Source organism: Peromyscus californicus, unplaced genomic scaffold (genome assembly GCF_007827085.1).
Source record: "Peromyscus californicus insignis strain IS unplaced genomic scaffold, ASM782708v3 Scaffold_4__1_contigs__length_199733344, whole genome shotgun sequence".
In the NCBI taxonomy this organism is placed as follows: domain Eukaryota; kingdom Metazoa; phylum Chordata; class Mammalia; order Rodentia; family Cricetidae; genus Peromyscus; species Peromyscus californicus.
Window position 1 is genome coordinate 120,982,925 of NW_026294562.1, and position 16,567 is coordinate 120,999,491.

Sequence of the window (16,567 nt, forward strand, 5' to 3'; positions counted from 1 at the left end):
CTGGCCTGGAACTCACAGAGGTCTTCTTCCTACCTCTGCCTCCCGAGTGCTGGGATCAAAGGCGTGCCCCCCCCCACCCGGCTCTGATTTTTATTATCATTTAATATTAAACCTTCTGAAAGGCGGCTCAGTGGGTAAAGGTACTTGCCACTAAGCTGACAGCTTGAGTTCAGTCCCCGGAGCCCACGTGGTAGAAGGAGAGAGCCCACTCCTGCAAGTTGTCCTCTGACCTCCTCGTGTGCCCTGGCACACAAACAAATTTAAATGACATAAAATTCACTGGTAAGTGCTATTTAGTGAATTTGGTTCTGCAACCCATTTCCAAAGTCTGGTTTTTATCCCCCAGTCAGACAGAGGCCTATTGACATAGGATTAGACACTCTTTCCAGTTCAGCTCTTTTTGGTGGTGGGTTGGTTTTCGAGACAGGGTCTCTCTGTGTAGCCCTGGCTGTCCTGGAACGTTCTCTGTAGACCAGGCTGGCCTCGAACTCACAGACATCTGCCTGCCTCTGTCTCCTGAGTGCTGGGATTAAAGGTGTGCGTCACCACCGCCCGGCCAACAGTTCCGCTCTTAATAAAATGATTTGCTTAGGGATAGGTCTGTATTAGGTATAAACAAACACAGAAGTTAAAGACATTACTTAAGGGGAAAAACATTTTCCTGTGTTTCTAACTCATTCCTTTTTTTTTTTTTTTTTCCAAATTGGTTTAATTTGAACTCAGAAATTCCTTTTAAAACAGATGCTATCAAAATTTCTCATTTTACTGGTTTAACCTGAAAACAAGCTTTTATTGTTTGTGGTGTGTGTGTGTGTGTGTGTGTGTGTGTGTGTGTGTGTGTGTGTGTGTATGTATGTGTGTGTGTGTGTGTGTGTGTGTGTATGTGTGTGTGTGTGTGTGTGTATGTGTGTATGTGTGTGTGTGTGTCCCCATTACTGCAGTATTTTCTTTCATTTATCTCACTGGCCCCTTCTTATTATTCATACCGCTCAGAATCATCTTTTAAAATCAAAGTTTCTTACCCCCTGTGTGTGTGTGTGTGTGTGTGTGTGTGTGTGTGTGTGTCTGTCTGTCTGTCTGTCTGTCTGTCTCTGTCTTCTCTTTAGACTGTCTGGCCTGTTGCTGAAGGTGACCTTGGAATCCTGATCTCTGTCTCCACCAGGTGTCTGGACAGGCGTTTGTCACCACACCCGGCTTTAAATCACATCTTATCCCTTCATTCCTGTTTCAAATCCCCAAAGGGTTTGTCCACTTTCTTATTCTCCTTCAGCCTGGTGTCTTTTCTCCCGTCACACCCCTGGTCTGGTCCCCTCAAGCCCAAAGTCTTTCCATACTCAAGTTGCACTTTCCCTAGGAAGCGGGAAGCCTGCCTGCCCTCCTCCTGTGGTACACACTGTTTTCTTAGGCTTGCTGTTGTTTTTTCTCCAGGCTGCACCTGCCACACATTGTTGACTTCTCAGGCCCTATTCAGGCCTAGGTGGTGTACATGGCGGTGGCTTCATGGAATCCCCAGTGCAGGGCAAGCTGGCCGTATTTGGAAGGTTTTTAGCATAGGGCGATCCTGGCATGGGGCTCCTCTGGGCAGGATGGGTGTGGTGGCAGTTCTGCTCCTGGAGGAACTGAATCTCCGCGGTCGGAGCAGTCAGTTCCGGCATTGGTCGGTTCCTCTTCTGTATTGCACAGCGCTGGGAAACCACTGAGGTCATGTGCTCTGCAGAACTTGTTCAACTGGTTTCCTCTTCACAGACCCCGAATTCAGATTCCCGCCCCGAGTCTTCTCTGCATATGCTCTCAGTCCGGGCTTGTTTCAGCCTTCCCACAGTAGTGTTCTGGGATAGTCACGTCTTTGTTTCGCTGGTGGCAGAGTGGGTAGGGCCGAGAATTGAAAACTGTTATCAGTAGGACCAGGTAGACGGGTATTATGCAATCACTGGATTGGGCCTCTAGAAGATTTATTTCTGGGAATTGAGCTGTTCTCTCTCTGTCTTTGTCTGTCTGTCTGTCTGTCTGCATCTCTCTCTCTCTCTCTCTCTCTCTCTCTCTCTCTCTCTCTCTCTCTCTCTCTCTCTCTCTCTCTCTCTCACACACACACACACACTCACACATACACATAATATAGCTACCATCATTTATTGCCTCCAGCTCCTGGTGTATAGGATCTCCCCTAATCTTCACACAACCTTAGGAGGTTACAGGTTACATGTTGGTCCTAATCATGTTACAGACAGGAAACGGAAGTCCAGTGGGGTCTGTTAGATGACATGTCATTCTTGTTCCCTCTTCTCAGGTAAGGAGTAGGCGTGTTCCTTTCCCAGTCTTGCTTTCTTTATTGAATTCTCAGTCTCTGCATCCTTTCTTCTTTTTTGTAGGCATTCCTGCATCTTCCTCAGGAGGAGAGAAGGGACGCCCTTTCCCTGGATCCACCACCATCCACTAATCCTCATGCCTTTCTCACCTTTCCCTGTCAGCCCAGGCCTTTTACCCACATGTACACGGTGACTTGTTGAAGCAGTTAGACTCTTGCCACAGGAGTGCCTGTCCGGGTGGCTGGCTGGCAGCCTTCATCCGAAAGGCAACCCCAGTGGAGGCCGCTGGGGTCTACCTCACAGGGTCAGGATGGTCAGCTGAACTCACTCACTGCTGGTGTCCCCTTCCCTCACCTCTCCCCCTCCCCTCCTTCCTCTTTCCTTCTCTCCCTCTTCCCCCTCCTTCTCCCCCAGGGTCTCATGGTGTAGCCTGTGAGGCTGGAACTTGCTGTGTGGACCAGGCTGCCCTTGAACTCACAGAGACCCTCCTGCCTCTGCCTTGCTGGTGTCGGGATTAAGCTGCTTTCTCTTGTGGTTTAGGACTCGCTTCCTGTTTATACCAGTGCCCTGAAGTCTCCGAAGTAGGTGAAGGGCGGACCTTTGAACGGCTTCCTCAGAGGCCTCAGCAAAGCCCAGCCAGTTTGGATGAGGAGGGAGTCCTGGGCCTGGGTCTGGGCCTTTACATTTCTTTTTGTAGAATCTGAGCGTCCAGCCTCCTGTGTGATGGTCTTCCCTGTTTTTTTTTTTTTAAAGTGAAAACTTGCATCCTGGCTTGGGTTAGAAAGCTCTTGTCTGCTTAAACTTGAAAAAATTTGCCTCCTTGCCGAAGCCACTTGGAGTATTTTTCTACTTGGCTGTCAGTTTTTTCTGGTTACTGCAAGCTGACTCCTGCTTGGGAGTCCCTTTGCAGAGGCCACTGAGTTTTTCACTTTTATTTTTGCCGTCCTCTCTTTGCCTTACCATATCCTTTCTTCTTGCTGTCCCTTTTTTTGCGGGATTTGAAGGTAGTGATGGCATCCAAATGCCTGGAGTGTTTTCTTTCCTTGATTGCCACCATGTGATTCTTGATTTCTCATCTTACCAGTGACTTCAACTGTGGAAAGTTCTGTCCCAGGCACTCTTTCCTCTTGGATCTGTCCCTGCTTGTCTCCAGGAGAGCCCTCCTCCCTTGTGTGTCCAGGTGCCTGCAGGATGTCACTCTCTGGGTGCCTGCAGGATGTCACTCTCTGGGTGCCTGCAGGATGTCACTCTGGATGTCGCATTGACGTTCCAGGCCCAGTATGTGCTTGTCATCCTCTTGCCTCTTGTCCCCCAGTCTCTTTGATGGCTTCATCTCCTATTTAGTCATCCATGCCACAAGTCACCAAGTCACTTTTCAAAAATAAAACCGGTTCTCTTCCTTTTATAGAAGTTTCTGTAAGTTGCTATAGACGGCTTATGGTGCCAGGATTTTTTTTTTTCTGGATCTGTGTGATAATGTGGGATTTTCCCACAAAGTGAATAGTAAGTTATTATTTTACTATTTGGCAGTCTGGCAGATGGTGATATTGTTACTTTAATTTGCATTTCATGGATGACTGGTAAGACTGAAGTTTCATGTGAGCACTGGCTGTTTCTAGTTTTCCTTTTATGAGTCGCTTGCCTCTGTTTGCAGCCTGTTTTTCTCGGGAAACATTTGCCCTTGCATTTTAAGTGTTTAAAATCTATATAGGTATAATTCGGGAAATGGTTAGCAGTTATTATAGGCTGAGACTTTACCCCTTCAGTTTATTTTTGTTGCTGTTGTTGGATTTTTTTTTTTTTAAAGATTTCAGCTGTGTAATTCTGGCTGCTCTGGAGTTCACCGTGTGGACCAGACTAGCCTTGAACTCACAGAGGAAAAAGGCGTGGGGCACCATGTCTAGCCTTGTTGGATGTTTTTGTTGTCGGTGGTTTATTGTTTTGTTTTTTCAGAGACAAGGTCTTGGACGCAGCCCAGACTGGCTGGTACTCCTGCCTCAGCCTCCTGAGTGCAGGGTAATAGTGAGGATTATAGGCATGTCCATGCCTCCAAGCTTTGCTTATTCATTTTTGTTTTTGTGAGACTTGGCCTCAGCTTGCTCTGTACAGCTGTAATCTATGAACCTCTTGCTTCCTTGTGTCTGAGATTATAATCCAGCATCATTGCACCTGGCTAAATACTTACAGCTATTCTTTTTACATTTGTTTGGTTTGTGTTTGTATGGGTATGTGAGCATGCACATGCCATCTGCTCATGTGGAGACCGCTGGGGGAAGTTGGTTCTCTTCCTCCACCCAGTGGGTTTGGGGAATTGAACTCCGGTCATCATGCTTTTACCCCTAAGCCATCTCACCAGCCCCTAAATACTTTCTATGTAGGCATTTTCTTTATTTATGCCTCTCTGATTTCTGCCTATGTAGTCTTGTTTTTAAGTTCTTTTTCTCTTTTAATATTATATAACTCTTCACATATATATATATATATATATATATGTATGTATATGCATGCACACACATATATATACACACGTGCATTCACACATACTTAAATCTCTAAGTCAACTTTAGTATTCATATTAGTTGCAAATGTATGGTCAAAAACTAACTCTGTGTATTGGACATAGTAACAATCATTTATAATCTCTGTATTTAGGAGGCAGAGGAGAAAGGATTGGGAGTTTGAAACTAGCTCGGACTATATAGCAAGACCCTGTCTCAACACACCTTCCCCATAAAGAATTTCTTTACAATTATTATGTAATTATACAAGCGCTCAGTTTCCTGCTAATTATGTCAGTAGCAGTCACCAAGGCTTAGTCCTCTCAAGGCTCCTCTCTGAGGACTTGGTTGGAGCAAAGCCTGCTACTGAGGTCATGACCTGTGCTGCTGATGACTTGGGGAAGGCCAGCTCCAGAGCCTGCTCATGCCTTGGTTCTGAGTGTTTGTCACTGTCTTGGAAGGAAGGAGTACATTGTCATTGTGAGGAGTGTGGACTTCGGGGCCGTGGAGATCCTCAACAGTTAAGAGCACTGGTTGCTATCCCAGAGGACTTGGGTTTGAATCCCAGCATTGGCATGGTGGCTCCCCACTGTGGGTACCTAGTCCCCGAGGATCTGACACCCTCTTCTGGCCTCCACAGGCACTTCAGGCACACAGTGCACAGGCACACACACCAGACACCATGCACATGAAGAGAAAGGTTTAATACAGTAGTGTGAGTTTTGAATCACGCCAATTGAGGTTCAAGCGTGAGCTGACCAGTGAGTGATCTTGGGTCACTTTACATGTAATCTGTGAAGCAGGGCAATGCTACTAACTTTTCTGGGGTTGATGCAAAGATCACATGAGATGATGTGTATATTTAGTTTCATAGCCGCCACACGGCATTAGAGATTTTTTAAAGTTTTGTTTATATTGACAACAAGCCTTTCAATCTAATGTGCTGTGAAGTAGTTCCAGATCTGATAGAACTTTGAATAATATTTTGCATTTGGGTTTCATGCAAGTAGTAGGGGGAAATGGTGAATGTTTATACCCTTTGTGAGAGGAGGGACGCCACTTTCTAGAGAAATAGCAATTTTGTCACCAAGCTTTATCTGAATCCTGATCACATGTAGGGTGTTTTAAGTTCATCACTTGGTATAATATTCTCTGGACTTAAAATTTTTTGTTCTGTTTTGTTTGTTTGTTTTGTTTTGGTTTTGGTTTTTAACATAAGGTTTCATTTGTAGCCCTGGCTGTCCTGGAACTTACTATATATAGATAGACGAGACTGGCCTCGAACTCACAGAGTTCTGCCTGCTTCCACCTCCTGAGTACTGGGATTACAGGTGTGTGTCACCATGCCTAGAAGGAAGGGTTTACAGTTCACAGTTTGAGAGCGCAGTCCGTCATGGCGGGGAAGTCATGGTAAAGGGTCTGAGGTCACATTGCGTTCTCAGTGAGTAGAGTGGTGAACGCTGGCAGTCGGCTGGCTTTCTCTTTCTTAGTCAGCCTAGGATGCGTGAAATGGTGCTGCTCATAGTTAGGGTGGGTCTTCTCACTTGCGTTAACCCTATGGAAAAGCTCTCTCAGACATGCTCAGAGGTCCGTCTCCTTGTGACTCTAGCTCTTGTCAAGATGACGGTGTCCAGCTGGAGAACGGCAGAGACGAGGAAGAAAGGTTGAGGGGTACGAGGAGCAGGTCCCACTTCTGTTAATGCCAGGTGGCATTTTGAGTGCCTTCTGCCAGGCGGTATTCTTAGCATTTATGTATACTGTTTCATCATCCAGAACATTCTATGGGTACATGCTATTATTATTCTTTTTACGAGAATACTTGAACGAACAGGAATCATTGTACTTAACGGAAGTATCAAATGGCGAGTGTGTGAGTCATAGGAGGAAAGGCACAGATATCTTTTCATCAGCAGCCAAACACTGTTCTAGACTCCACTTGTGATCTTACTGAATTCTGACAGCAGCTCTACTTGGAAGGTTCTGCTACTCTCCCCTGTCAGCAAACAAAGAAATTTTGGAGTGTCATGGCATAAGTGTCTGTAAACCGTCACTTGACTCCAGCACGGAGGCAGCTGAGGCAGGACCACCGGGGAGGGTCACAGGGTTGAGGCCCACCTCGGCTACACAATGAGACTGTCTCAAAATGACAACCAAGAGAAGGGGAACTGGTTCGGCAGCTTGCTGTCTTGTTAGGCAGGTGCAGTCTTTCTAAGTTTAGGGCCAGTGCTGGTCACATGCTGTCCTCATTCTGATGTCATCTCACTGCAAAAGGCAGCCTGAGTGACCGGCAGAAAACCAGTGTTGGCGTCACCAAAGCTTTCTGGCTACCAGTGTCCAGAAGTGAGATGGTTTCCTTTGACCGTTTTTTGATCTGTCTGTGGCAGTGGTACAGGATCCTGCTTAATGCTCTAGCTGAGATGTTTTGGGAACATTGTTTGAGGCAGCATTGGGATGAGGGAGAAAACTTTTTATTGGCTGATGAATTATCTTTTATGCAAAGATGAATTTTTTGTACCATTTATTTATTCCCCATTTATTTGTCTACATTTTGCTATGTCAGGGATTGAACCTTGGGCTGCAAGTATGCTACACAGACACTCAGCTGCTGGCCTATATCCCTAGCCACAGATGGTGACTTTTAAATGCATTTCGAAAGATAAATTAAAATGCTTAAATTTAAAAAATTACGTTGATCTACTTATTTATTTATGTATTTGGGGGAGGAGTGCCTGTGCACAGATGTGTGTATGGAGAGCAGCTTTCCAGAGTGGCTCTTCCACCATGTGGGTCTTAGGGATCAAACTTGGGTGGTCAGGTTTGGTGGCAAAGGGTCTTTACCCACTCAGCCTTCTTGCCAACCCTAATGCTGTATTTTGTGTCTGAGTTGAGAATCATTGGTGAATTTACTATTGAGCTAAACTAAAACAATCTTAAGGAGACTGGCCATGAAGAATTCCCAGCCTTTGTTTTTTCTTGCATGGGATTTCTGAAATTTCACCCTGATTAGACACCCTGTGGTGCCCGGTTCTGTTGGGGTCTTGGGTGAGTGTAGCAACAGCAGCAGTGGTACCATGAGAGCAGTTCCAATCCAAGGATTAGCTCACTTTGCCACTCAGTAGCAGTGACCTTGGGTAAGTCATTCATAATTTGTAAATGAGTGATAGTGCAAATGAGGTACAACCTTGGAGCAGCCCCTTGGGCAACCAAAACACTTGTAAATGTTTATATATTTGGGGGCTGGAGAAATGGCTCAGTGGTTAAGAGCACTTGCTGCTCTTGCAGAGGACCCGGGTTCAGTTCCCAGCAAGCACATGGCAGCTCACAACTGTCTATAACTCCAGTTCCAGGGGATCATTCCCTTGCCTTCTTCTGATCTTTGTGGGCACCAGGCATACACATGGTGCCCATACACACGTGCAGGCAAAGCACTCATACACATAAAACAATTTAAAAACCATTGCCCATTTCAATGTTTAAAAATCTTTTAAAATGTTTGTGTGTATAATGTACATATATTCCTGTTTTATTTTTGGTTTTGCTGAGTATTAAACCCAGGATTTGTACTTTCTTAGTGTGTGTTCTGTCTAAGGGTCTCTCCTCCTAAGAATGAGTTCTAACACTGCACAGAGCTATTCTTGCAGTATTATTTAATGGTGGGAAACATTTATAAATGACATAAATGCCAAAGGGTGACCAAACTTTTGGTGGAATCTTTATGTAACTTAAAAATCTTCAGAAACTACATAATAACATGCAAAATAGTCAAGTAATTTTGAAAAATGTTAAATGATTTTCTTTAATGTTTATTCTGTGTTCAAAACCAAACCAAAAGCCAGGCAGTGGTGGTGTACACTTTTAATCCCAGCACTCGGGGCAGAGGCAAGCGGATCTCTGAGTTCGAGGCCAGCCTGGTCCTACAGCCAGGACAGCCAGAGCTACACAGAGAAACCCTGTTTTGAAAAACCAAAACCAAAATCCTCCAAAGAACAGAACCAAAGGGACTTGCGTCAGAAGCACACTTGTGGTTCTTAGACCTTGAGACTCCAGTTTATTGACAGGAGAGATTTCATGTGAGCTGTAGAGGGTTTGCTGTTCCTTTAGGAATAGAGTCCAAAGTGTTAACATAAAAGTTACAACAGCATAGCAAGATATGGTGCTGTACACCTGCAGCCCCGGCACACTGGAGGCAGGGACAGGAAGAGCCTGGGCTTTGTAGAAATTCTGTTGGTCAGTCAGTCAATCGCTCAATCAATCAGTCAATATCAAGGCACTGTACTTAAAATTAATATTCAAAATTGGAATAACACAGTGTGTTGGCTACTTTTATGCCAATTTGATACAAGCTATAGTTGTTTTGGAACCTCAGTGAGAAAATGCCCCCACCCGATTAGCCTGTGGGCAAACCTGTGGGCAGGCCTATGGTACATTTTCTTGATTGGTGATTGATGTGGGAGGGCCCGGCTCACTGTGGGTGGTGCCATCCTTGGACTTGTGGTCCTAGGTTCTATAAGAAAATAGGTTAAGTAAGCAAGGAAGAGCAAGCTAGTAAGCAGAACTCTTCCATGGCCTCTGCCCTAGTTCCTGCCTCCAGGTTCCTGTTCTAAGTTCTTGCCGTGACTTCTCTCAGTGATGGTGAAATAAACCCTTTCCTTCCCAAGTTGCATTTGGTTATGTTTTATCACAACAATAGAAAGCAAGCTAAGACACACAGAACGCTGCTTTCCTCAAATCTGATTTATTTTATTCACAGAAACAAACCATTGAGGAATAGCTGGCTCAAAGGCGATCCTACCTGTAAGGGTTGGAAGTAGTGCTTGCATTTCCCTTTCTATTCTAGCTCTGCCTCTGCTCAGCATCACCACACCACAGCTGGCTTTTCTGTCCCTGGTTTGTGGGTGCTGTGCCTAGTACCCCACCTCACTGCAGGAACCTGGTCGGTGGCGTAGGCACCAATCAGGACTGTTTCATCGCTTTTGGACCAGGGAAGGCAAAGAAAAGATTGAGGGTCACCTAAGTTCCATCTTATTTTGTTAGTATCGTAACTTCAGAGAGGAGGAAGATCAACCGCCCAAGGGAACTGTCTCTGACGCGGGCAGATGAGTCCACTGTGCTTTTTTGTCTCTTGTGCTGTTTCTGGCTTCAACTGTTGTGAGGTTGTTCCTATTAATGAGAACCCAAGTAAGAAGGTCCCCTGAGAGCTAGGGTTGCCAGCAGCTGCTTGTCAGAATCATCTTATGCATTTCCTACCCCCACCCCCCATCCCCGTTGGCTTTTGATACAGCGTCTCCCTCCATAGCCTTGGCTGTCCTGGAACTCAGTGCATAGACCAGGCTGACCCCGAATTCACAGAGATCCACCTGCCTCTACCTCTCAAGTGCCAGGATCAAAAGTGTGCACCTCCACGCCTGGCCATCCATATCCTTTCCAGCAGTGAAATATTAGAAAATAATGTGACATGTGTCCTTTGGCTACAGCTCTATCCACCCCAGCAGCTGCCTTTCTTTCCCACACTGTGTCCTGATCTTTAGGGTCCAGCAGCAGTAGAGTTTGAATTTTGTGGCCCTGGCGGATTGATAGCTAATTTAGTTTACATGCGGCTCTTCTGGGACACTGGCTTTTCTTTATTATAATACTTGAGAGTCAGAAGACAAACTTGTCATTGTATTCAGTAGACAAGCAGAAGGTTCTCTGGTCCAGCCATGTTTCCATCCAGCCTTTACTTAGTGTCTACTGTGTGTCAGACAGTACGAGGTCCACCAAGAGTAAATAGATTTGAAAATGAAACTGAGTGACTGGTCTACAGTATCTGAGGGGGGAAATAACTGCTTTCCTGTTTTAAAGAAGATTAGGAAAACTCTTTACATCTATTTAATGTGTGTATGGGCACATGAAGTTTATTTTATGTGTATGAGTGTTTGCCTGCATGTATGTGCACCATGTGTGTGCCTGTGTCCATGGAGGTCAGCTAGGGGTTTTACATCCCCTGGGACTGCAGTGACAGATGGTTGTGAGCTGCTGTCTCTCCAGCCCCGATGTTTTCAATGTTGAGATACTGGGCATTGAACTCAGGATTTAGAACCTGCCTTGTGAGTGCTGTGCCAACGAACTACATACCTATCCCTCTTGGGCTCTTAATGTAAACGTCTTTGGGTACAGTCACACTTAAAAATTGATTATTCCAGTGTGGCATTGGTGGCACATGCTATTAATCCCAGCGCTTCGCCTTCAATCCCAGCTCTCTGGAAGCAGAGGCAGGCGGATCTTTGAGTTCCAGTGAGTTCCAGGACAGCCAAGGCTACCCAGAGAAACCCTGTCTTCGAAAAACACAAACAAAAAGCATCAAGTAAAAGGGAAGGCCGGGGAAGCTTGTTATTTGCTTTTTGCTTTTTGCTTAGGCCTTTCCTCCTTCTGGGAATTTAGCTGATTGACTGTGTTGTTTTTAAAATTTTTTTTTTAATTTATTTTTTGGTTTTTTGAGACAGGGTTTCTCTGTGTAGCTTTGTGCCTGTCCTGGATCTCGCTCTGTAGACCAGGCTAGCCTCAAATTCACAGAGATCTGCCTGGCTCTGCCTCCTGAGTGCTGGGATTAAAGGCATGCGCCACCACCGCCCGGCTGGGAGGAGTCACAGCATACAGCAGGCCCATGCGGGAGGTTTATTGAGGGGAGGGGGAGAGAGAAGGGGCAGAGAAGGGGGCAGAGACCCGTCGGTCCCTGGGGACGAGAGCAAAGGAAGAGAAAGAGACAGGAGGTGCACAAAGGCCGCCTTTTATAAGGAAACATAGTGAATGCTCACGGGGGTGCTCTGAGTGACTGTAGCTGAGGTACATCCTGTCAGGCCCCTAAGGGCAGGCCAGTACGGACGCCTGAATGCTAACAGCCGGTTCCAAAGGCAACCTTAGTGCCTGTGCCTAGCAGGTCACTGCCCTGAAAAGGCCCCCAGTGGCAAGGACACTGGCTTCAATTGCAGATGGATTTTCCTGGCCTCGCTAAGGGGTAACAAGGACGTAAGAGGCAGAGTTTGAGGTTCCTGGAGCAGCCTCACCCTGGTGGAGAAGGTGACATCATCCTCGGGATTTAAGATCGCAGTTGACAGGTCTCGACTGTGTGGAATGTGTTAAAGAGTGTTGGTACATTTGGTTCAGGAGAATAGAAATTAAAACCCATAAGGACCTTCTGACCTTCATTTTCCTCTTGTGCAGGTGGATGGAAGCTTGCCTAGGAGAGGACCTGCCACCCACCACGGAGCTGGAGGAGGGGCTTAGGAATGGAGTCTACCTTGCCAAACTAGGGAACTTCTTCTCTCCCAAAGTGGTGTCCCTGAAAAAAATCTATGATCGAGAGCAGACCAGATACAAGGTGGGTTCTCTGCTTGGTGCTCTGATTATTTCTTCGTGCTTGAGAGGGGTTAGCACACTTGTTCAGTGTTGTTTCCTAACGAGCCCAGGGTGACGGAGTAGTGGCAGAAGCAGTGGAAATGGCAGCTGTGCATTTCCGGTAGCATGCTTCGGACAGGGCTATTGATCGAGGATTTCGCAGCCCTGGATTTTTTTTTTTTTTTTTTTTCATTCTTAGAAAGTAGAGGAAGTAACTGGGGGAATTACCACTGTCAGTCTCACTAGAACTAGGCCCTGAGTGTAGCTGTAGCAACTTTGGGAAAATTCTTACTACAATATCAGAGTTCAAGATAAAATAGGAAAGAGACTTAATTTCGGAAAGCTTAGGTAAGTGGATGGACTGATTCCTGTGGCTGAGGCCATGGAAAGGACAGTTGGGATTCTGAGAAGGACCAGATTTCCTCTCTCCAGAACTCCTAACAGGAACTTACCCCTGAATTACTGTCTGAGGGGCAGTGAAGGACCGAATAGCCAGAGTGAGTGTAAGGAGTTCAGGACTGGGCCAAAAGCCATATGAGCTAAAGCCCCAGACTGTGAAAACGGTTTTTATGTTTATATTGAAATTCAGGTCAAGAAGGTAGAGGTCCTCAGCCAAGATCACTGCATCTATTAATTGTCTGAATGAGACAGAGGAGGAGGAAAGATTTCACCCTGGCCCACGGTCCCCTGGGTACAGGCTGCTGTAACCATAATAGCAGGGAGAGGAGCAAAGCTCACAGGGAGAGTCACCTCATGCTGGCTGAGAAGTCAGGGAGTAGGGGGCAGGAGACTGAAAGAAGAGAGGGCGGGGGAGAAGAGAGGAGGGAGAGGAGAAGCAGACTCCAGAGAGTGTCACCATGACCGTCTCCCACCCCACTGGGCCAGCCAGCTATGAACTTAATCAGTGGATTAATCACTGATGGTTAGTACCCTCACGTTACAGTCACCTCTTTGCACTGTTAGCTGGGACTAACCCTGTAACCCAGGTTCTTGTAGGATATTCTAAATCCAAACCATGAGATCCTAAACAGAAATCACTTCAATTTTTTTTTTTTTTTTTTTTTTAAGACAGGGTCTTGATAGGTAGTTCTGGCTGACCTGGAGAACTCACTCTGTAGACCAGGCTAGCCCCGAACTCATAGATCCAACCTACCTATGTCTCCTAAGTGTGGGATTGGAGGTAAACACCATCATGCCTGACTGGAAACGTCTTAAAAATGAAAGACTTAATATTTTGAATAAACAGTTATGCTGAAGACATCTTTGGAGCTACCCCTTCCCTCCTTTCCTGAGGCAGGGTCTCACTTGGTATTCCTGGCTAATCCAGAACTTGCTGTGTAGATCAAGCTGGCCTCAAGCTCACAGATATCTGCTTCCCAAGTGCTGGGGTTAAACACTGGAGCTGTTCATGTAGACAGAATAGCAATACACTAATGCAGGATAGAGGCTTTGCTTGTTTTGTTTGACATAGGGTCTCACTTTGTAATCCTGGCTGGCCTGGAGCTTGTGACAATTCTGCTCCTGCCTCCTGAGTGGCACAGGTGTGTGCCATCATGTGCAACCTTATATTAATTTTAAAAAATGGTTTGCAGCAGCAGTTTCTTAAAAAGCCCTATTCATGTATCCCTTTGTAGCCGAGCATTGGTGGCACACATCTTTGATCCCAGCACTTGGGAAGCAGAGGCAAGTGGATCTCTGAGTTTGAGGCCAGCTTGGTCTACATAAAGAGTTCCAGGACAGCCAGGGCTACACAGAGAAGCTGTCTCAAAAAACAAAACAAACAAAATGTATATCCCTCTCTCCGTTTGTAAAGTGACCTGCCCCAAACTAATAGACATAGGGGTTGGGGCTATAACTCAGGGGTAGAGCTCTTGACTAGCATGTGTGAGGCCCTGGGTTTGATACCCAGAACTTTTAAAAAAATAAGCAGATGGGCATTTGCAAGGGATTGTTTCTAAGTATATTATGAAACCTTCAATGACATATTGTATAATATCTGCCCTTTTTGCCTATTCACACACCACACTAACCTAAGTGGTTGTGTGTACACTGTCTCATACAGCCTCACAGCAGATGCACAAAGTAGCTATCCTAGATGAAATATCTCAGGCTGCAAGGGGGAGTGACTTGTCCACTGTCACCGGTAGATGTCCACGCCTGACATCTGTGATTCCAGAGACCATGCTGTGAAGCGCACTGGTGAGCGCGGTTCTCCAGGCAGTTTGTAAGCCAGAGGAGGGCAGGGTGCAGCCCCTTGGTGCTGAAGTGTGAGCGTGATGACTTAAGGAGGGAGTGTTGTGGAGTCTCACGAGGGGGTTCACAAGAAGAGCTTTATATGGTGTTCGCCAGCAGCACCTAACACTCCTGTGTTTCTTTCAGGCTACTGGCTTGCACTTCAGACACACGGATAATGTGATTCAGTGGCTGAATGCCATGGATGAGATTGGATTGCCTAAGGTAACTTACCTGGTATTCATACTATTGGTGGTTTTGAAAAATAATAGCTCTCATTCAGCCTGTAAATTGTTCTGCATACCAACCAGTCATCTGTCCATCCTTCCTTCTATCCTTCCTTCCCTCTGCCCTTCTCCCTCCCTCCCTTTACACCTTTCTTCATTGTTTTTGAGATAGTGGCTGGCTCAAGCTCAAGCTGTCGCTTAGGCTGGCTTTGAACTCAGAATCCTCCTGCCTCAACTTCCAGAGTACTGGGATTATAGGTACATAACAACATGCTGGCTAATTTTTTTCCTTCTCCTTAAGATAAAGGTTCCTTTCAGGTTGACTTCGGCAATGAATCTTTTTCTTTTGTATTTGTCCTTTTCCCCGTATGTCCCTCCCCTTCCCCGGGGGAGTTTCCTACAGTGGTATTTATTCCGACTGCATCCCTTGGAGGTGTGCACTGTCGTGTGCACTTTCGTTTGTGGGCTTTTGCTGGGCGGTGCACATGCCAGGCCGGCACTCTACCAACTACATGCCCAGCTTGGTTCTTTGGATAAGAGCTTACTCGGTAGCCCAGCTTGGCCTTCTGAGTGCTGGGACAGCAGGCATCATCCACCCCGTGCCTCTATACCTGCCAGTGCACGTCAGTGGACTTCTTCACAGATGCACTTTCTCTAGTGTGGAGATCCATCATTGTAAAGTGCACAGTAGTGGTTTTTACTTAATCCCCAATGTTGTAGAGATGTCACCTTCCAGCCTCTGAGCATTCAAATCTGCAGGGAGTATGAAAGCTACCTCACATTTTTAGTCGTTGAGGCAATATAATGAGGTGTGTGTGGTGGCTGTGGTTTTAATATGGGAGTGTGCATCCCGAGTGTTTTGTTCAGTTTATTTTGTGATGCCCTTAGTAAGTCGTCATCTCCCGCCTACTCAGTACTTAGGCATAGAAGATGCACTGTACCTCCACTTTCACAGTCATGGTTTTGTTTTTTTCTCTTAAAAAAGTTTTTTCTTTTAAGACAAGATCTCACTATGTAGTCCTAGCTGGCTTGGAACTCACTCTGTTGAGTTCCAGGCCGGCCTCAAATGCTGCCTGCCTTCTGCATCTAAAGTGCTAGATTAAAGGCATACACCACCAAGATCTGGCTGGCTGGCTGGCTGGCTGGCTGCCTTCCTTCCTTCCTTCCTTCCTTCCTCCCTCCTTTCCTTCCTGTTTTTGACATACTTCTAGGAATTTATTAACCTCCCCCCCAATAATTTAAAACAACACAAGAAGCTGTATATAGAGAGTTTTCAGCAGTGCTTACGACAGGAGACTAGCTGGAGTAGACTACATGTTCCTTCAGTAGGGCGATCTCATGCCAAAGCTGCAAATCCTGGTGTCGTTAAAGATTGTCTTTGAGAGCCCAGAGAGGTGGCTCGGTGTTCTGAGCACCGACTGCTCATCCAGAGAATGTGGGTTGGATTCCCAGCACCCACACCCCCTGTGGCTCCAGTTCCGGAAGCCCCGCTGCCCTCTCCACAGCTGCCAGGCCTGCACCTTGTGCATAGACAGACGTGCAGGCAAAATGTTCATGCGTGTGTGAAAATTGAAAAACGTTGATACTGAGTAAGGGGAGGAACACCGGTTTGAGGTTATAAAAGCTTGTTCCCAGCAAAAATGAGATCACTGTTTTCGTGTCAAAATGAAGTAGGTGTGCTTTGAAATGAAAAATTGGTAAGGAGAGGCTTTTCATTCCTGTGTGATGGGATTAGGGGGTGGTTTTTATTTTCTTTATACTTCCCTGTGGAGCCCAGGTTTTGTAACTGAAGAAAGAATAAGAATAGAAGTAAGATGCAGAGTGCCATAAAGTGACTAAAGATAGTCACATGGTAATCAGTCTTTGCTGCTCAGCTCAGTGTTAAGCTCATCATTATGCAGGGATCTGTTGAGCTGACTCAAGTCCAGAT

At 46.0% G+C, this 16,567-nt stretch overlaps 1 protein-coding gene across 2 annotated transcripts in view; it reads left to right on the top strand.

Moving 5' to 3' along the window:
* Iqgap1 (IQ motif containing GTPase activating protein 1) overlaps positions 1–16,567 on the top strand; it is a 100,730-nt gene that overhangs the window by 21,200 nt on the left and 62,963 nt on the right. For both annotated transcript variants that reach the window (XM_052762076.1, XM_052762077.1), the window contains exons 3-4: positions 12,005–12,161; positions 14,558–14,635. In XM_052762076.1, the coding sequence (XP_052618036.1) occupies positions 12,005–12,161; positions 14,558–14,635 (235 nt within the window). The remainder of the gene's footprint in view (positions 1–12,004; positions 12,162–14,557; positions 14,636–16,567) is intronic.